General features: G+C 39.3%; 1 protein-coding gene across 3 annotated transcripts in view; it reads right to left on the bottom strand.

Moving 5' to 3' along the window:
* Nucleotides 1–21,665, bottom strand: part of LOC126213235 (insulin-like growth factor 2 mRNA-binding protein 1) — a 920,751-nt gene that overhangs the window by 23,311 nt on the left and 875,775 nt on the right. For all 3 annotated transcript variants that reach the window (XM_049940885.1, XM_049940886.1, XM_049940887.1), the window contains 4 exons: nt 19,890–20,006; nt 14,584–14,719; nt 5,104–5,295; nt 1,496–1,687 (listed from right to left, as the gene is read on the bottom strand). In XM_049940885.1, the coding sequence (XP_049796842.1) occupies nt 1,496–1,687; nt 5,104–5,295; nt 14,584–14,719; nt 19,890–20,006 (637 nt within the window). The remainder of the gene's footprint in view (nt 1–1,495; nt 1,688–5,103; nt 5,296–14,583; nt 14,720–19,889; nt 20,007–21,665) is intronic.

Raw genomic sequence — 21,665 nt, 5'->3', positions numbered from 1 at the left:
AGTGCACACCAATATGACATTTCTAACTCTGTGGCTTGATGTGTTTCTCAACAGGATGGAGCCACCTCACACGTGGCCAGACAGCCTACAGAAAAGTAAACTGTTCCCAGAATGAATTTTTTGGTTTCCAGCAAAGTGCACACCAATATGAAACTTTCTGGTATATTAAAACTGTGCGCTGGGCTGAGATTCAAATTCGAGACCTCTGCTTTTCACCCACAAGTGCTCTGACAGCTACATGAGCACAACTAAAGACATGTCCTTACAGCTTTACTTAGGCCAGTACCTCGTCTACTAAACATCAAAACTTGCAGGAAAACTATTCCTCTAAAGCATTTGTCTGCAGACTGCACAATTTTGAGGAAGGCTAATACCTGTCGGCAGTCTTAATCTATAGACCTTTCAACACGTGACTCCTTTGTATGGGCTAGAACCCTAGCTCAGTTCAATATACTGAAGTGAAAATAGTCAGCATCCCACACGATACAGTGCCACACTACGCAAAACTCAGTGACGAGTTGCTCAAAACATGCGGCAAAATTGACAACATTTAACTTATGACTTTCAACCTTCATTTCTTCCTGATTATTTAAATATCTCCCTTATCCAACAGAGCAAATACCACAGAAGTAAAACTAAAATTAGAATTCAGAATGTAAAAAAGATACATTTTGCACCGTCAAATATTTTAAAGACAAGAAAATGATCTAAGAAAACCAAAATATGTATCTATGAAAGTCACATAATCATTTCTAAAATACGCATGTGAAACCTCGACTCACAGCATGCCGAGGAAACCCTCAAGATATGCAACAGGAAAATAACTGTGCAACTTACTCGTAGATTCAGATGTGTCTAAGATGGGAGCTGCAACGATTATGTGATTTGCTTACATAATGAGATAATTAGAACATGTGTGAAGGCTGCAGTAGAACAGAAGAAGGAAAGAAGATTACAGTTACATCCCCATCATCAGTGCAACTGTTACAGACAGAGCACGAGCTCAGATTGTTTTGGGAATGGAGAAGGAAACTGGCCACACCCATTGCACAGGAAACATCCAGGCATTTTCATGGAGCAATTTAGAGAAATCATGTAAAATCTGAAACTAAGACCAGATGGGGATATCGACCATCATCCTCCCGAATGCAAGAACAGTGTGCACCACCCCACTTTGTCCCCAAAAGATTACCAGGTTTACCAAAAAAGAGATCTCTAGATCGTGTGGGAATGGACCTATAACCTTCCAAAATTTCTTCTTGGAGACAACATGCAATATCAAGCTAGTTTGTCAAAATATTGTCAAATTGGCGGCAAAGAACTTCCGTAGCTTTTAACAACAACTTAACAACAAGCTTTAGCAACAGCTCTTACACACAAAAAACTGATAGATGGGAAATGCATCCAGAATAACTTTTCCCCCACAAGCAATAAAGCACAATGATAATCTATAAACTTCCACTGCTATAACAAAATGCTTTGCAAGCTTACTAACCTTCCACTGAGACTCCGGCGAACCGATGATTGTTACCCTGCGTTCCGTCAGCTGGTCAACCGGTTTGTCATGTTCGAGTGGGGCGATCTTCACAGAGGCACCAGAAAAGCGGATGATGTTGCGGATGTGTGTACCTTTCGTTCCAATGATGGCACCAACAGCATTATTTGGGATGTAAAGGTAAGTTGTTTCCTGCAGAGCAGTAAAAAACATGTCAACTAACTTCTGCACTAAATAATAAGCACCATCCATTGGCGCGCGCACACACACACACACACACACACACACACACACACACACACACACACACACACACACACACACACACACAAACCAACGAAAACGTATAATACATTGACATACAGGTTCATTATATCCATTCCACACAAGGATTGGTTTTCAAATAAAATTGTAAATGAAGGCTTTCACAATGGTTGTCTTAATCGGTGGTGAATCATCTGGGTCATATTGTCATGGTTATTATACCTAGCAATAAATTTTAGATGACCAACTTGCAAAGTGGGATAGCTCAACAAATTGTTATTTTTGACAGGGCAGCAGCAGCATCAAAAATGCAGTAGGCATGCTAATGACGATTTAATGAAGATATAAATACATACTGTATTTACGCGACTATAAGACCGTGGTTTTTCCCAAACTAGTCATTTGAAAAATACGGGGTCGTCTTATATTCGTAGATTTAACTATTACTGCCGAGATAAATGTTTTCACAGTGTTTAATAGATTAATACAGGGGTCATCTAACATTTACAGATAAAACTGGCTACTGACGTTTCACACAAATTTATTTTGAAGGGTTCCGAAAGGTAGAGATCAGCAAACGATACTTTAATTTGAATAGGCTTGAAATTTCCCAATACACAGAATCACTCAAAGTATCTATCTTCTATCAGTCATGTGACATTTGATTAACAGTACTAGTGCAATGGGTGGGTATGTGAGAAATTCTGAACTAGGCACTACAACAATCTAATGCTCTTCTTAAAACATTAACAATCTGGTGAAACAGAAGAAAACCAACTCTCAAACATTTGTTGTCTGAATAGGTTTGCTATTTAAAGTACTCATACAGGTATGGGTACCATATACATTTATGTTGCTTTGCAAGTAAAGGTAACACTCAAAGTTGAAAATATTGTCCTTCAAAACCCATTACACCATTCGGAACCCAAGTTAGTATCTGCATCACAGGTGAAAATTTGGTAGCTGTTCACATATTAGTATATTGGGGGTAAACATTACCAGCATTTAATGAGCTGTAGAACCAGGTGGTAACAGTCAAGCGAAATGAGAAAGAAAATTAATCTAGAATTAACTGTCTAACAAATTAAAATTTCATAAAAGTGATTCCAATTGTTATTGCAAGAATAAATAATAGCAGAAAGACACGATGTGAAGATAATACCAACAGACAGCACTAAATCGCAGGGTGAGCAAAAGATCGAGAATTGGACTCAATTGTGATTGGGGTCCTTTATTTATATATTTGTTGTTGTTGTTACGTATGTCCTGCACCCTACAAGAAACGGACATCCACGTTTGGCTGTCGCTCAAGCACGACACTACAGAAGGCCAGAAGGCGGGCAGTGACACGAACTCAGCCGAGAACTACGAGTGTGGGGATGCGAATGGTGAGTGGGCAGCAAATTTTGTCTGACTGCCACCCGTGGGAATCTATGAAAATACACCACGTTTCAACTGCTGTTTGCCGGAATCAGTTTGTATTCAGAATTGTATCAACTTTAAAACTGGCCGGATACTCGACAATAGCATACCTTTCTGCTCAAGGTGTTAAAAGTCTAGACCGCGGCCAGTGGCATTTTTTCACGTTTCGTGCAGTAATGTTGTCGACACTCACTGAAGTACGTTGCAAAGGTTGAGGGTGTGCCAGCTGCTGGTTCTACACAGCCAATGAGATAGGCAAGCAGACGATGATATGTTGTAACAGAAGACATTTTTAACATTCTCGTATCAGTGCAGGAGTGAAATCCAGTCCCCACCACAACCAAAAATTTAAAAAACAAATAAAACTAAAAAATATCAACATACTTTGAAGAAACAACCAAATATTTTTAACAAAGCTAAGTTTCACAGCTCCCCTGTTGAGATTAAGGTAATGATTAAAAAATGTACTACAGATAGGCTAAACAAAGCTGGCAGTGAAGATAAAAATTAATGCAAACAATTTCTTCTTGTTTATTTTATTTCTCGTTATATTATCAAAACAGTCAACCAATAAATGGCGTAAGTTTAGAATTGGTGTTATGGTAACATTTAGGCAGATCCTTTAGTCAGTAAAAGCATCTAATTTTCATTTGTCAGAATATGTCAGGAAATAAATATTTCTGAAGGAGCTTCTTTATAAAAAGGGGGGTTTGTCTTATACTCAGGGCCATTTTATACTTAGTAAATACATTATTACACTAACTTAAATGAAATTATCACAGGGCATTACCAGTCAGAAGACTCCGTATGGGGTGCTCCGACACTTATTGCAAGATTTTCTGTTTCATGCCAAATCGGCAATTTGTGCACTGATGAAACCGAGAGGAAATAAAATGATTAGGGCAACACAAACACCCACCCAGGAATCAAATCCGACATCCTGCAATCTGGAGGAAGGTGTCAAATGAGAGAGACAAACAGAATTAAAGTAAGTAAACTGTTTATTGTTTCAAAAGTAACTGCCATAACTGTTAACAAATTTATCCCAGTGAGAGAGAAGACGGTCCACACCTAAGCAGAAAAATGTTTGCGGTTGTCTCGGAACCATTAGCGGGCTCACACGTCGCCGAGGTTGTTTCGACTATACTGCAAAAGCTTTGTCAGCGAGCACTTACACATCCTCTATACACTCCCGATTCTCGGAGCCCTGAAGAAAGCAATTCGTGGCCACAGATTTGTTTCGGACGAAGAGGTGCGTACCTGAGTAATTTCATCAGTCTGTAGGCAACCGGAAATATTTTTCTGTAAAAGCACTGACAGTTCTGTTCCACAGTGCAATAAATGTTTTACAGTTACAGTGATTGCTTTTGATATAATAAACAGTAACTTCCTGTTTTACATTTGTCTCTCTCATTTGACTACTACTTATAAATTGACATTACTAATGTAATATGTAAATAACCTGATCAGATAGTTTAGACAAGAAGAGAATAGAAGCTTTCAAAATGTGCTACAGAAGAATGCTGAAGATTATATGGGTGGATCACATAACTAATGAGGAGATAGTGAATAGATTTGGTGAGAAGAGGAATTTGTGGCACAACTTGACTAGAAGAAGGAATCAGTTGGTAGGACATGTTCTGAGGCATCAAGGGATCATGCATTTGGTACTAGAGGGCAGCACGGAGGGTAAAAATCGTACAGGGAGACCAAGATGTGAATAAACTAAGCAGACACTCAAGGATGTAGGTTGCAGTAGGTACTGGGAGATGAAGAAGCTTGCACAGGATAGAGTAGCACGGAGAGCTGCATCGAACCAGTCTCCGGACTGAAGATCACACCAACTAGCAGCGGCTAGGTCGCTTAAGGTTAAGGAGGAGGGACAGATCTCTCATAGCCGAGTACGAGAGAAGCTGACTCACCGTGCCGTCACCGGCCGCTCCGGGCTGGCCCCCCGGCTGGGCAGGCACACCTCCCGGGTACATCGAGGGGTACGGCGCCGGGCCCGAGCCGTACAGTCCCCCGGGGAAGCCGGCACCCCGGGCGCCGTACCCGATGCCACTCGTCGCCATCATCGCCATCGGGTGCAGTCCGGGAAACATCACGCTCTGAGGCTGGAAGTAAGAGTGGGAGTTAAATGCTGGGTCTGACTGGATGTGTTTGGGACACTTTTGAGATAATGCTTCAGACACACAACTGTACCATCTGTAAAATTTGGAGCTCTCTCTTAATACTGACCGCAAAGTCATTCGTTTGACCCATTCCGTAGATCCCTCCGACGAAAACCTTCGGAAATGTGGCACGACTCTAGATATACATTGACGCGAGACGAGGAAATCTTAGAAACTTGGTGTGTACACAATAAACCGTCACTGTGCCACTTTATGTTATTCACACTTATACTACCTAAATGTAGTCGAGTAAACCAGTGTTGCCAAATGCCTAAAAGAAAATACTGCTGGAAGCACCACCACCTAGTGGTTCCGACACCACTCTTTGAAAATTCTCTGCTGATATTGTCAAGACATTTTAAATTAACATGCGAGTACTTTCTGCTCGTGTATACATTAACACGTGAGAAGGTATGTCTTCTTACTAATTCTAGTCAAAATTAGTGCCTCTATCGGAAACTCCCGTACTCTAGCTGTCGATAAATGAAGGAGTGTGACGAATTTCACATACGGGGGAAGTCTGTCAGAAGTTAGGTAAGATCATCATCTGAAGAATTAAGGTTACCTTTATTTTCTATCAATGTTACTTGAAATCACATTCTATTTTTCTCTCAGATATTCATTTAGGCCTTCGTGTGGCAACGAGAGCAGAAGAGCCACGCCCGACATCACGAGCACAGCAGAAATACCGCCGGCCCGTAAATTAGGGAATATTGACGACCCAAATGTACGACAGACAATGTCGACTAAATTGATATTATTTTTAATTGCATTTGTTTTATCAGTTAAATGTCAGACTGTCAAAAATCAGAATTGTCGTATGTTAAGAGGACTAAATTGTGAATTCCATTCATTTTCAACTTGCTGGACTACTCCCTCAGTAGAGTCAAAAATTAACAAATAACAAAGGAGTATCTGTCAGGAGTTGACGTCATATTCTAAATACAGAAGTGTGCGAGTCACAAACTTCTGCACAGTGAGTGACCACTGAATGTCTAATCGCTACCGAGGGAGAAACTTGCTGCTGGGACAACACTACGGACCCGTAGTGAGTCAACGTGCAGAATACCCTGTTATGTAATACAGCTTCTTTCATGTCAGTCTCCATCTGGACATCATCATCTTATTGTGTCAGGTGTTTTCACACCTTTACCACTTCCAACTGAAAATCTTTTATTCCTTCACACACTTCTAAAGTATTGAACTTTCTTATACAAAAGAGCTTCAAATGTTATGTATCATATATTTTAATTTAAACATTTAAGTGAGATACATTTTAGGGAAGGTTTGAAATTATGCTTGGAACTCACGAAGTTTTCTCATTCTCTAATACTGGATGCATGTAGGGTGAATATTTTGCGCACCACGAGTTATGCTGCCTCGACACACACACACACACACACACACACACACACACACACACACACACAGTTACTTGACAGCGCTTGAAATTTTCAAATACCGTTAACAATAATACAAAATAGAGAAAATCAAATTTTTGTTACCCTAAGAGGTGTTAGACAGCCAACCAGCAACTGCATCGGGTTCTGCAGTCACTTAGTAACAGACTAATTTAAGAAAAATGCTACACTGTGATAAAGGCTGCATAGCTGATTTAAGATTTACTTGATTATACTGGCAGTTTTCATGGAAAATCAGTTTTGTTTGTAGGACATTACTACTTCTCAATTAGCTTTATAACACTACCAGTTTCTAAATACGTAAAACTGTTCCAGCCCTAATCTCTATACTGAGGTAATTCGTACAAAGGCCAGTTAATGGGTAATGGTTTTAATTTTCTTTCAAATTGCTATGGCTACCCAATTACTTCATATTAGAAGCCACTTGCAAAACTTCCTGCCAGAATGCATAATATTACTACAAAATATGATATGCACCCCAACCTTCTACCTTCTTCCAAAAATCCACAAACCCAATCATCCCGGCCGCCCCATTGTAGCTGGTTACCAAGCCCCCACAGAACGTATCTCTGCCTACGTAGATCAACACCTTCAACCCATTACATGCAGTCTCCCATCCTTCATCAAAGACACCAACCACTTCCTTGAACGCCTGGAATCCTTACCCAATCTGTTACCCCCGAAAACCATCCTTGTAACCATTGATGCCACTTCCTTATACACAAATATTCCGCACGTCCAGGGCCTCGCTGCGATGGAGCATTTCCTTTCACGCCGATCACCTGCCACCCTACCTAAAACCTCTTTCCTCATTACCTTAGCCAGCTTCATCCTGACCCACAACTTCTTCACTTTTGAAGGCCAGACATACCAACAATTGAAGGGAACAGCCATGGGTACCAGGATCGCCCCCTCGTACGCCAACCTATTCATGGGTCGCTTAGAGGAAGCCTTCTTGGTTACCCAGGTCTGCCAACCCAAAGTTTGGTACAGATTTATTGATGACATCTTCATGATCTGGACTCACAGTGAAGAAGAACTCCAGAATTTCCTCTCCAACCTCAACTCCTTTGGTTCCATCAGATTCACCTGGTCCTACTCCAAATCCCATGCCACTTTCCTTGACGTTGACCTCCACCTGTCCAATGGCCAACTTCACACGTCCGTCCACATCAAACCCACCAACAAGCAACAGTACCTCCATTATGACAGCTGCCACCCATTCCACATCAAACGGTCCCTTCCCTACAGCCTAGGTCTTCGTGGCAAACGAATCTGCTCCAGTCCGGAATCCCTGAAACATTACACCAACAACCTGACGACAGCTTTCGCATCCCGCTACTACCCTCCCGGCCTGGTACAGAAGCAAATAACCAGAGCCACTTCCTCATCCCCTCAAACCCAGAATCCCCCACAGAAGAACCACAAAAGTGCCCCACTTGTGACAGGATACTTTCCGGGACTGGACCAGACTCTGAATGTGGCTCTCCAGCAGGGATACGACTTCCTCAAATCCTGCCCTGAAATGAGATTCATCCTTCATGAAATCCTCCCCACTCCGCCAAGAGTGTCTTTCCGCCGTCCACCTAACCTTCGTAACCTGTTAGTTCATCCCTATGAAATCCCCAAACCACCTTCCCTACCCTCTGGCTCCTATCCTTGTAACCGCCCCCGGTGCAAAACCTGTCCCATGCACCCTCCCACCACCACCTACTCCAGTCCTGTAACCCGGAAGGTGTACACGATCAAAGGCAGAGCCACGTGTGAAAGCACCCACGTGATTTACCAACTGACCTGCCTACACTGTGATGCATTCTATGTGGGAATGACCAGCAACAAACTGTCCATTCGCATGAATGGACACAGGCAGACAGTGTTTGTTGGTAATGAGGATCACCCTGTGGCTAAACATGCCTTGGTGCACAGCCAGCACATCTTGGCACAGTGTTACACCGTCCGGGTTATCTGGATACTTCCCACCAACACCAACCTATCCGAACTCCGGAGATGGGAACTTGCCCTTCAGTATATCCTCTCTTCTCGTTATCCGCCAGGCCTCAATCTCCGCTAATTTCAAGTTGCCGCCACTCGTACCTCACCTGTCTTTCAACAACTTCTTTGCCTCTACTCTTCCACCTCGACTGACATCTCTGCCCAAACTCTTTGTCTTTAAATATGTCTGCTTGTGTCTGTATGTGTGGATGGATATGTGTGTGTGTGTGTGTGAGTGTATACCTGTCCTTTTTTCCCCCCTAAGGTAAGTCTTTCCGCTCCCGGGATTGGAATGACTCCTTATCCTCTCCCTTAAAACCCACATCCTTTCGTCTTTCCCTCTCCTTCCCCTCTTTCCTGATGAGGCAACAGTTTGTTGCGAAAGCTTGAATTTTGTGTGTATATTTGTGTTTGTTTGTGTGTCTATCGACCTGCCAGCACTTTTGTTTGGTAAGTCTCATCATCTTTCTTTTTAGATATGTTACTACAAAACCTAGACAAGGAGCCAAACTAAATTCAAAAATTATTTTCATGTTTCATACCATGTCTATGTAAATTTCTGATGAGCTCAACGAGATTTTTAATACTAGCAACAAAAACTATTAAGGAGTAAATGTAATGAAAAGTGAGTAAGACTTCCAAGATCCTAAAACAGCTTTCTGCGACTTGTATGGTAATCCACTGGAGTGGCTATGCGGGGGAGGGGGATGGCAAACCAGATTTCCCAATTAAAAATTCACTTTTTGCCACCGGAAAGTACATTTTTTTCTGTGTTAAGTGAAAACATACTTTCCTTCAGAGTTGAACACTGAAGGTTTCATCCAACAGACAGCACTTCCCAGCACTTCAGCAAATGAGACCCAGCAAAAATACACATTATGTGAAGATATTTGATGTGCGACAACATTTACACTGCATATTTGCGTATTATGAAACTAGAAACACAAATTCCACCAAATACTGCACAGCAGCTTACGAAGCATCGAAATCACTATTATGACACGCTTTCGTCAGTCAATTACAGCTGATGTAAGATATTCAGGGCACAGGATATGTGATGTACTCAGCAACATCGCTGTTGGATATGTGACGTACTCGATAACATCGCTGTTAAGAAGTGTTAACACACAAATAAGAAAACTTAATGGTTTAAATTAATATGCATACAGTATAGCTCCAAGAAAAGCTAAGGTTTCACATATAATATATTTCTGACAAGCACAATTTCAGATTTCACTGCTGTACACTGAAAATTTCGTGGATTAACTGGCTTCAAAACATGTTCCATCAAGCACTTACTTTTCCATAGAAAGTCCCATTATATGTGAAACTGCTAATGAACTCACTTCACACCATTTTTTTAAGGATAATTATGCTTTTTGCTATCATTATTGCACAATTTGTAAACTATGAAAGAATTAAAACAACAATGAAGAACTAATATGAAAGAATTAAAACAACCATGAAGAACTAACCCCTTTTTAGCTTGTGTTACCCTTTATATCACAGACAAAGATACTACTAAAATTAAGTAGTGAAAAAATTTTTTAATGAGAGTCTAAAGCTCCATAATTTAAGAAATTCATCACACATTCTCACACTTAATATATTTCATCTTGTATAATGGAATTTATTTTTAAAATAATGTTTCCAAAACCACCATTCACAATATTTTCCCAAAACCTGTTAACAGCCCCGCACACAAGCAACGGATCGCAATGAACTGTCACTCGCAATATCGCTCGTCACAACATCCCACAAATGAGCAATCCGCCAAGCAATTGCTATCAATATCATTAGCATTACTGAGTCGAGAAATTCTACTGTGGAAAATGAACTATGTTTCCAGCAGTTGCAGTTGATTTCTGTACGACCAAGAACACTTGCAAAACATAAATTTAAAACAGACTATAAATCTTGGATCTATACGTTACTTTACAGTATATATTACATTCTCCACAATACGTTTCAGCTCTAACTAGTCCTCATTCCTTTTTTATTCGTTAGTCTTATTGTTTAATTGCAATCTATAGACCTACACAATTCACTCTATGTTTCTTTAGAGATGATGTCAACAGCAGCAATAGTGATAACTACATCTCTTGTTATACATTGTATGAAGGAGAACTGGGTTACACAAAATGACACAGGAACTGATTATAACTGTATAATACATGTACACTCAACATTTAAATTAAAATGTCCTTAACATTACAGTAGGTACATATGTCATTTCATTTACAAGTTAAAAGCTTTAATAATGCACGTAATTACTTCATAAATAACACAAATGAGCAGGTTATCATTCCTTCTCCCTTCTCCTTTGAGTCCCCTTACATACACTATGTGATCAAAAGTATCTGGAACGATCTTTGTTTTCTAACCATTTCTCTATAGTACACAGTACATAATACCGTAGAATGTTCGTATCCTTTAACATTTAGTGTTTCCTTAAGCATGCGAAGTAGACGACACTAACCACATAAACCACCCCATACCGTAACATCACCTCCTCCGTACTTCACTGTTAGCATTACGCGCAATGACAGTCGAGGTCCTCCTGGCATTTGGCAAACCCAACCCTTTTCATCACACTGCCACAGGATGTAGAAGCAGTGATCACTCCAAATTGTGTGTTTTCAGTAACTCCGTGTCAATGTCATTCTTTACATCACCCCAAGTCACAGAAATGTGTGGCTTATGTGGAGCTGCTTGACCACTGCACCCTGTTCTTTTTAACTCCTTATGCACAGTCATTGTGCTAGCTGGACTTATAGTAGTACGTTGGAACTCACGAGTGAGTTGTACCACTGATTTCGTGTGATTTTCGATGTTCCGTACCAAAAATCGTTAAAAGTGAAATCCTTACAAGCTCACATTTTTTGTCCATCTGTCTGTCTAGGCTCCTTGTTCCCCTAGAAAAGATAGAGGTATCAAACTGGAATTTACATAAACTACCAAAGTCTACAATCCTTAGGAAGTGTATAAAATTTAAACATCTAAGTCAATGCAAATATATGGCCTTATATGTAACTTTTTTTTATACTCTCATGCTCACTCAAAACCTATCCAAGTAGTTACATATGTGACAAGCCTGGTGGTTTACTAGCAAATCGCACAGAGGTTGTGAGAACTAATCTCAGCCAGGCCACAGATTTTTCATTCTTTGTTTTAACTTAGTCTTCACCTCTCAACAACGAGGAATCACCAGAAACAATATGCGATTTGGATTCCTCATTAAACTGTAGGTTAAACAGTTGGAAACTGGGGTAGCTCAGGGAAACGCAAGTCACCGAAGTGGGATCCAATGAACACTCGCACAGGGCCACTGAGCCGCACAAAATTATTATTCTTGCCATGCCATGACATTATTCATGTCATGGACAGAGTTATTTCAGTTGCCTGAGACTGCAGAGTGTGTGTGTGTGTGTGTGTGTGTGTGTGTGTGTGTGTGTGTGTGTGTGTGTGTGTGTGTGTTTTATTAAGGCCTTGTTGGCCAGAAGTTCAATTTCTAACAGTCTTTTTGTTTTGCCTATATGCGACTCAGCATCTCCGCTATATGGTGACTACTACTGGTGACTTCCAATTCCCACGTCAGTTCTCAGCTACTTATACTTGAGAACATGAAAATTTCGCATTTGCTTTGAATGCAAATATAGATGTGGACTCACCACAAAATTCGAAAACATGAAATTATCTAATAAATCCTATTTTTAGCAAAATTTTATGCAGATAAACTATTTTATCAAAACATAAGCAATTTTCAGGTACCAGTATTGCAGTGCAGTTTGGAAAAATGTGTGTCAGAAGTTGTTGGCAAAAATAAAGAACACACCTGTGCATCAATGCGCAGACACAGTGCACTCTAAGCTCCAGTGCCACATCAGCTGTAGGCGACTGGACCGTGTCTATAATATATACATCACATACGGCAAGGTAGGACACTAGCACGGAACGTAGGATTTAGAACAGAGAAATGTGTACTTTTGTCTGGCAGTTACACATCAAAATTTGGTATAATGTGAACACATTAATGTGGCAATCTTAAAACTGCTGCAGGAATTGGGCCTGAACTACCTCTTTTACAACACTGCCAATGTCGGCAAGCTAATACACAGTAGTTGTTACTGAATACTTTGTATACTCTGCATTGCTTCTCACTCTTCTTTCGAAGTGAGAGAGAGACTACTGCTAGTCCGTAGGAGTCTCATTACAGCAGAATTGACCATACTGCTTTTTCAGGTGCTCAGAACATGGGTCTAGGTTGGCAACACTGATAAGTATGGGTTGAACAGCTATGAATTTCCACAAAAGATGAAGATCTCACAGAAGCAAACATTCCAGTCCAAAATCCATATTATGTAGAGTAAAATCAACTTCTCTCTTCTTGTTATATTCCCGCTCATAACTTTTGACTCAATTTGAATAAAAAGAGAGCAATTTCAATAACAGTAGATGTCACTCTCAATAAAAATAAATGTCATTTTGCCCAAAATAAACATACAATTTCATGTCCCTAAGTTTACTGTTTTTAATAATTGGAGAAAATCTGATATGCATTCTACATTGATCTCTGTTGTGAATATTGTCATTGTCAATTTCTAGGTGGTTGATGTCATACTGAACTACAGTTGGAGACACAAACAATGACAGTCGAGTCTGGACTCTTTTGGGCACCTACATCACGCATTCTCAAACAGCCAAAGAGCATTCAGTAGTGTTCTGAGAGCTCCGTTGTGAATGTCATACCCAATGCAAACACTAAATGCGACCGTAGCAAGTTATATAGTTAAAAGTGAAATCCTTACGAGCTCACATTTTTTGTCCATCTGTCTGTCTAGGCTCCTTGTTCCCCTAGAAAAGATAGAGGTATCAAACTGGAATTTATATAAACTACCAAATTTGTTGTGAGTTGTCATGGGTGATGGTGGTGGTAAACGAAAAATTCTACACAAGCAAGTGAGACAATTCGCACTATGCATGATTACGCCAAGCACAAAGCACATATATGCATGCACCACAACTGTTGCAACAATGCAAGCCCTCAATGTTTCTTGACCTGCACAAACCACCACCATTTGTGGATTGGATTACAGCTGTGTCCACTTGCGTTAAGATGTTAGATGCTCTCCCCCTAGACACTGTTGAAAATCCTTGATGTGAGTTTACAGCTGATCATCCAATCTTTGTACAATGAAGTACTCTAATAATATTTATCAGTATAAGGAGACTATTAATGACCTTGGTCTTCAGTCCAAAGGCTCATTTAATGCATCTCTCCACACTAGCATATCCTCTGCACGTCCCTTCACCTCTGCTTAACTATTGCTCTCTGTATCAACTCAAATGGGCTTATGTTCAAATCATAGTTTTTGTCAGTCCCTCTTCGATGTCTCAAATTAACTGAATGTTTCAGGATGTGTCCTACCAACTGATACCTTCTTTTAGTCAAGTCCTGCAACATGCAATAATGTTCCACTCTCCCAGACCCAATTCAGTAAATCTCTATTAGCTATCCATCTACCCCTCTAAATTTCCATGTTTAACTTTCAATCTCTTCTGTTCCACCACATTTCACAAGCTTCAATTATCCGTACAATTTATTGTGCGTAGATTAAATCAGTCATTTAGTTGTTAGTATACTTTACAGAAACTGCAAGCAGCGGCCACTTCTGCCTGTTAACATACACTGACTCATTTCACGACTCTTTCCACACGCCCGAAGATTTCCTCCATTACAGCATTCAAGCAACACTTGTGTGAGTGAACAAAAGGCTCTTAGATATCTACATTAGGTTCGATTAAATCAGGGACTTACAGCCATCGCCTGCAGGTCGTTCTCGTAGCTCTGCCGCAGTTTGGCGCTGATCATCGCCTCCGCCTTCGACATGTTCTCAATCGTACCCTTCACAGTTATTATCCTCTCCAAGTTGAAGCTGTTTATGTCATTTATGCTGGAAAACAGAAGAAACATCATACATCAGTAAATACAAACTGGAGAAATACTAAAGCAAATCACAGTAAGAAGCCAGCCTAAACATAATATGGAGCTAAACCAAACATTTTCATGAAACTGGCCTAGTGGGAATACTAACAGCACAATGTGGAAATGTTGTGACACTAACAGTTACAATTTAGCAAAATAGGCTCTTCCTTCCTGAAAAGTTAGCATCAAAGTGAACATATACTTATATTTTTCCTGCTTGCAATTTATTTTTGTACAACAATCCTATAAACCTGACATGCACAACAGATGCTATGTCCCAAAATACTAATTATAACAGTTATTAGAACTGTTTCTTGTTCTGTTCACATGTGGAGTGTGAACTTGTCTTCATAAGCCCTACAGGACTATTACGTAGGAGGTCACAGTACATTCCTCCATTTGCCATTTTAAAGATATTCCTTGAAACTTATGTTTTGCTTCTATCTTCAAGTGTCTGCAGTCCAGTTCCTTCAGCATCTCTGTGACACACTCCCACTGGTAATAGAAACCTGTGACCACTTGTGCTGCCCTTCTCTGCCTATGTTCAACATCCCTATTTCATATGGGTCCTACACAGTTGAGCAGTATTCTAGAATGAGTCACATGAGGATTTTTTGCACAATTCATTTTCTAGGCTGGTTGCATTTCTCTAGTATTCTATCAAAGAACCAAAGTCTGCCACCTACTTTACCTACAACTGAGCCTATGTGATAATTCCATTTAATATCCCCACAAACTGTTACACACAAGTATTTGTATGTGCTGACCGATTCCAGCTGTGACTGACTGAAATGGTAGTCATAGGATACTATATTCTTTTTTGTTTTGTGAAGTGCAGAACCTCATATTTCCGAACATACAAAGCAAGTTGCCAGTCTTCATACCACTCTGAAATCTTATCATGATGTGACTGTACATTCGCGCAGCTTCCCCCCCCCCCCCCCCTTCAGAGTAATGCACTGTACGTAACCGCATCATCTGCAGTAAGCCCAGGGTTACGCCCATGAATAGCAAGGGTCTCAACACATGTTCTTGGGGAATGCCTAACATTAACTTCCATACCTGTCAGCAACACTACAATAATGTGTGTCCATTGTACCAAGAAATTCTCAACCCAGTCACAAATTTCACTTAATACCCTTACAATTTTACTCCTACATTTACATCTACATCAACTCCACAAATCACCATGAGGTGCATGGCAAACGCTCCAGTTTTTTAGGCTGTCTTCCTGTTCCACTGAATGCCTTTGTGCCTGTAGTAATTATTCTAATCTTATCTCACAATCTGATTGTACTTCCCAGTATTTTACCAATAAATTAAAGTCTACTGTCTGCTTATTCATGACTGAACCTATGTGATCATTCCATTTCATATCCCTACAAAGTACTATACACAAGTATTTGTATGAGTTGGCCAATCCAACAGTGACTCACTGATATTATACTCACAGGATACTTTTTTCATTCAGCGAAGTGCAAAATTTTACATTTATGAACATTTACAGCAAGTTGCCAATCTCTACACCATGTTTAAATCTTACCAAGATCTGACTGAATATCTATGTAGCTTTTCTCAGATAGTACTTCATTATAGATAACTTCATCTGCAAAAAGCCTGATTTTACTATTAAAATCATTAATATCCAACATGAACAGCAATGGTCCCAACACACTTTCTCAGGGCACACCCGAAGTTACTTACACATCTGACGATGGTTCTCCATAAAAGATAACATGCTGTATCCTCCCCACCAAAAAGTCCTCAATCCAGTTACAAATTACACTTGATACCCCATATGATCATGTTTTTGACATTAAGCACAGGTGTGGTACTGAGTCAAAAGCTTTTTGGTGTTTTTAGTCAAAAGGAATAAACATTTTCAGTTTAAAAATATTTGGGAAATCCATCTTTGAAACACATTTGAAAGGGCATGCCCATTCGATTACACGTTAAAGACAACCTTCAGATTGTACACATTGTCAACAAAGGAAATAACGAATTTGCTTTGATGAACTTTGAATTTACATCCAGAACAGCAGCTCACCATATATCATCCACAATGAGCAACCAAACCTAGCAACCACCAATCATAAAACTTTTGTTATTAAACATTGTGGAAGGGCCAGAAACTTAAGATTTGATAATTCTTTATTTAAATTTGTCACAGTTGTGTGTAATTTATGCTGACCATTCATTTTCAAACCAGACCCGCGCTAAAGGTGCTTATCGAAGCAAAATTCCAATGACGCAATTGCGCAATGTCCACAATGCCCACACAAAACAGTCTTACTAGGTCTGTTCAAAAAATTCCAGAAGTTTGTCCGCAAAATTCTTCTACGCTTACCTTTTACTTATTGTGCATGTCTTCCTCAAAATACTCTCCTCCACAATTGATACACTGCCCCCAACACCATTCCCACTTCTGGAAGGAGTCTTGGTACACCTCTTTCTGGACAGCATGAAGCACCGTCTGCAAATTTTCTTTGGTCTCTTCTATCGTTGCAAATCATCATCCTTTCAACGGGGTTTTCAACTTTGGAAACAAGAAGTAGTCTGCAGGGGCCAGGTATGGAGAGGATGGAGGATGAGGCAGCACACGGATTTCATTTTATGTGTAATAGTCACGCACCAACAGATATGAATGTGCCGGTGCATTATTGTGATGCAAGAGCCACAAATTGTCTCACCACATTTCAGGCCTCTTTTCTCACAGGCATAGAAACACCTTCCGACAGTAGCATTGATTAACAGTTTGTCCCTGTGGCACAAATTCATGATGAACTAATACTTAAAAGTCAAAGGAAACTATCAGCATGGATTCAAAATTTATCCTGACATGAGTTTTTTTTTTCCTTCCTGGCCCACTGTGAACCTTTGTCTCAACATCACAACTATAGACCCAAGTCTCATCATCAATTATGATTCTCTTAAGGAACATTACAAATTGCAAGGCAAAGGTATTTCTGGTCTCAACTCACGAGCCGTGGGACGAACTTGACAGCAACACTGTGCATTACAACATGCTGTGTCAGGATTTCATGGTGATCCAACTGAAATTTTACATTCTTCTGCAATTTTACATTCTTCTCAGACACGCAGTCTTCAATTGGCATGCACAATTTCACCAATGCTCCTGGCACAATCGACATCAGTGGAGGTCGAAGGGTGTCCCGAACGAGGGTCATCTGTAACTTCTGTCCGGCCATCCGTGTGAACCATTCGTAGCATCGAGTACAGATTAATCACTTGTTACCATAGACTTCCTCCATCATTTAGTTTGCTCTGTAAAAGTTTTCTTGATTTTATAGTAAAATTTAATGCAGACACTTTGCTCCTCTAACTCTCAAAATTCATAAACTGTGCACCACTACATTGTACTCAATACAGCACTGAACAATAACACACATACAACAATGAAACTTCCGGCAGTTACACACTGAACACAGGCGTGTGCAAGGATGCCAATTGCATTTTGCTCCAACACACCATTGGCGCAAAATTACAAATGTTCCAGAATTTTTTGAACAGATGTATACATCAGATACACAGTGATCTTATTACATGTTTGATACATTCAGAGGAAACTATTAAACGTATCAAGCATGTAATAAGATTCCTCCATATCTGTTGTATGACTGTTGTGTAGATGTTAAACATGTGTTCAGACTGGAATTTCCCTTTGACAAGCACTTTTAGGGCATGTCTTCTTTGAGAATGAACAGGTATGTGTATGTTAGAAACCAGTAGCCCGTATAAATTACACACTACAGTGGTGAATTTAAATAAAGAATCCTCGAAAAATTCAATTTCTTAATACACATTACTTTATATTACCAGCCCCATTTATGACCATATTTTTAATTTGCTTATATAGCAGATAATGAACTGAATATTGTTCACTTTGAAACAAAACAAAAACTGTCTTTTCCTAACTACCAATAAGAGAATATGTAACACAGCAAAATACACTGACAGTGAATATATTTGCTGCTTTTTTTCCGAATTGGCCTTTGTTTTCTTCATCTGGCTGTATTTAAGTTTTCAACAAATGGTCAGTCTGTTGAAAAGAAGCCGATGAACTGAACACATCTCTGAATTGAGGTCTGCATCTTTTCCCACCCAATTTGATGATCACATAAAATCATCGGAGTATTAATTTCGACCTCTAGTGGCCATTTTCATGACCGTGCCACCCACACTTGAGAACACTACAGTTAGAAATGATAAGCCACTTGGCTATGCTGCGAGTCACGTATAATTTGTTTCTTTTCCTTCACTTTCATCTCCAAAATGATGCTGACTATTATAAATCATAATAAGAACACGTGTCCACGAATCTTAAATGGATCATTTTTAAAATGCCTTACTCTCATTCCACGCGAGCCATAATGCGAAAAGACCTGAATCTGAAAATTCTTTAATCAGCAATTGATGTTCCTGTCATTTTATTACAAATTATACCAATAATTATTTGTTCTCAATACATTTGACATGCTGGTGCTTAGAAACAGCACATATTCTTAGAGTGTAACATATAACATAAAACCCATCGAATATGAGCTTCTGATGAACACGACAAATACAATACCTACTCAAACTTTGTTACTTGTTATTAAATTTTTTGGCCATAAACAATACTGTAAAGACGCTCTCACTTCCAATTTGCACATACGGCACATGTGACCCTTCTGTTCCCAAACGTAAGGAAAATCCTAAATGGCTGTCATTTTACAAGAACATATGAGTTTAAAAAAATGCATAACTGTAAGAGCTAAAAGCTATCCGAAAAACCAAGTTCCTGAAAGTGTTTTAGGGACTGGAAAAATTGCTGTCATACGTGTAGTATCTAATGCGAAGTATTTGGCAGAGAATAATATTGGCACAGACAAATAAACTGTAAAAAAACCTACACTATTAGTATTTTTCTAACAACTTTAATAACGTAGAACAACAAAATTTGTATCTGAATACTCTACTACCTCCGTGGGGGAGAGGCAAGTATCATGACTAATGTTCTGAAATGTCAAAGTGAACTGAGGTTAAAATCCAATGAAAATAATTATCATTAGTAGCAGTACTTGTCATGAAATTTAATTACTGACAAACATCAGAAGGTATAAAGCTCCACAACTCACCTGGAGACGGTAATCTTCGTGTCAGTGTCTTGCATTATTCTCTTGATTGTGTTGCCACCCTTCCCGATGATTCTGCCGATAAGGTTGTTGTGAGCAAGGATTTTCAAAGAAATTTCCCTGCAAATCCAATTCGAACACACAAAAATTAAAACACAGCTAGACTTATTAACACCCAACAGAGTACAGTAAGATCTCAATCTGACATGCTCCGAGATCTGTCCGTGCCGGATATCGAGGTCAGTTTCAAAAATGGGGATATAAGCAGAACCTACAGTTTTAACGTAAAAAATAACTTAATTATTTAAAACTACAGGAAAGAGTACAGTATAAAAAATTGAAAGTATGTATTACTGCTCTGTAAAGACAAAACTGAATCTAAAATCTAAAACCTAATACTGTACTGCTATATTAAATCAGTGTAACACTCAGTTTCAGGAAAGTTCAATATGCATAAATAAGTTTTTGTATGCCAGTTACAAAATAAAGTAAGCAAACCTGATTTTAAAAGATCTAATGCCTTGTGAAAGTAACATATAACCTGTTTATAGCTCTCCCTCTGCGCTCTTAGCACTGAGCCACTTACACAAAACTTCATCTACAGTTTCTAACTTAAGTGTTTTAGCGTTTGCCAAACATCCAGATTTTTAACTGAAGCAGATTGTGATATAAACTTCCTGTGGTTTTTGTTTTTTAATATTGTATGTAGCTGAAGATGCAATATTAAATTCCTCATAATATTGATTCAGTTCTCATCTGTTTCATATATTATGATGTCCAGTTTTTGACACACTGTCAATGTCATATGTGTTATGCCTTCTTAGGGACATTTTTATTCCGTTTGGAAAACATATTCCCTATGCACGTGAACTTTTTCGTCTACTGTAGTCGATCTGACAATCTTACAAGTAGCTGAATAATGATACAATAAAATGAATTTATTAAATAACTACTAAATAAAACCACACAGCACTGATGCAAATTTAATTACTGTAAATTTCGGCCTAGTGAACAAAGAGTCATTAATACTATCACAAAGCTAACAATGCAACTGGCTTATCTTGGCAAGAATATAATCACAAAGGCAGATAATATTGTTACTGACCACACGCCATGCCAAAAATTTCTGATGTTTCTCAAAGGCACCAGACTGTACCGTCAACAGCACTGAACCAAAAAGATGGGAAAATTTCTGACGTGTGCTGGACTATTGCGCCTGCTGGATTATCCACTGCTGTACTATCATAGTTTTACTGTACCACACTGCATGGCACACAAAAATTTTGCAAAATATAGCCCACAAATTTATTTAGAAGTGATTTTATTATATGCCTAAAATATTGTAATCATTAATGAAAGTTAGCATAAACTGCACTGTTTCACACGTGACCTCACTCCGTTCTGCGAAGACAGAGAGACTGTGGCATACTGGGGAAAAGAAGGAAGAGAGAATAGAGATTAATGACCTGTTGAAAATGGGTCGTTACAAGTTCAGATTGATGGACAGGGAAAAGAATCGGGAATGTGCTTTTTGAAAATACTGTAACAGTATTCACCTTAAGCGATTCAGGGAAATTGACAAAAATAAAAATTATTTTGGGTGTGAAGTTAAACATAGGAGAGAGAGGGACACAGAAAGAAACTTGTGAATTGTCAAACAACATGTGATATTGTACACCACACTTTAAAAATAAAGTGTAACTGGAAACAAGATTAATTATAACAAAAACATAGGAGACAGTGACAAGAGAGCAGATCTGTGGAATGAGCTTACTCAAG

Source organism: Schistocerca nitens, chromosome 11 (assembly GCF_023898315.1).
Source record: "Schistocerca nitens isolate TAMUIC-IGC-003100 chromosome 11, iqSchNite1.1, whole genome shotgun sequence".
NCBI lineage: Eukaryota > Metazoa > Arthropoda > Insecta > Orthoptera > Acrididae > Schistocerca > Schistocerca nitens.
Note: the sequence above shows the minus strand (reverse complement) of the source record. Positions and strands in the feature narration are given on the sequence as shown.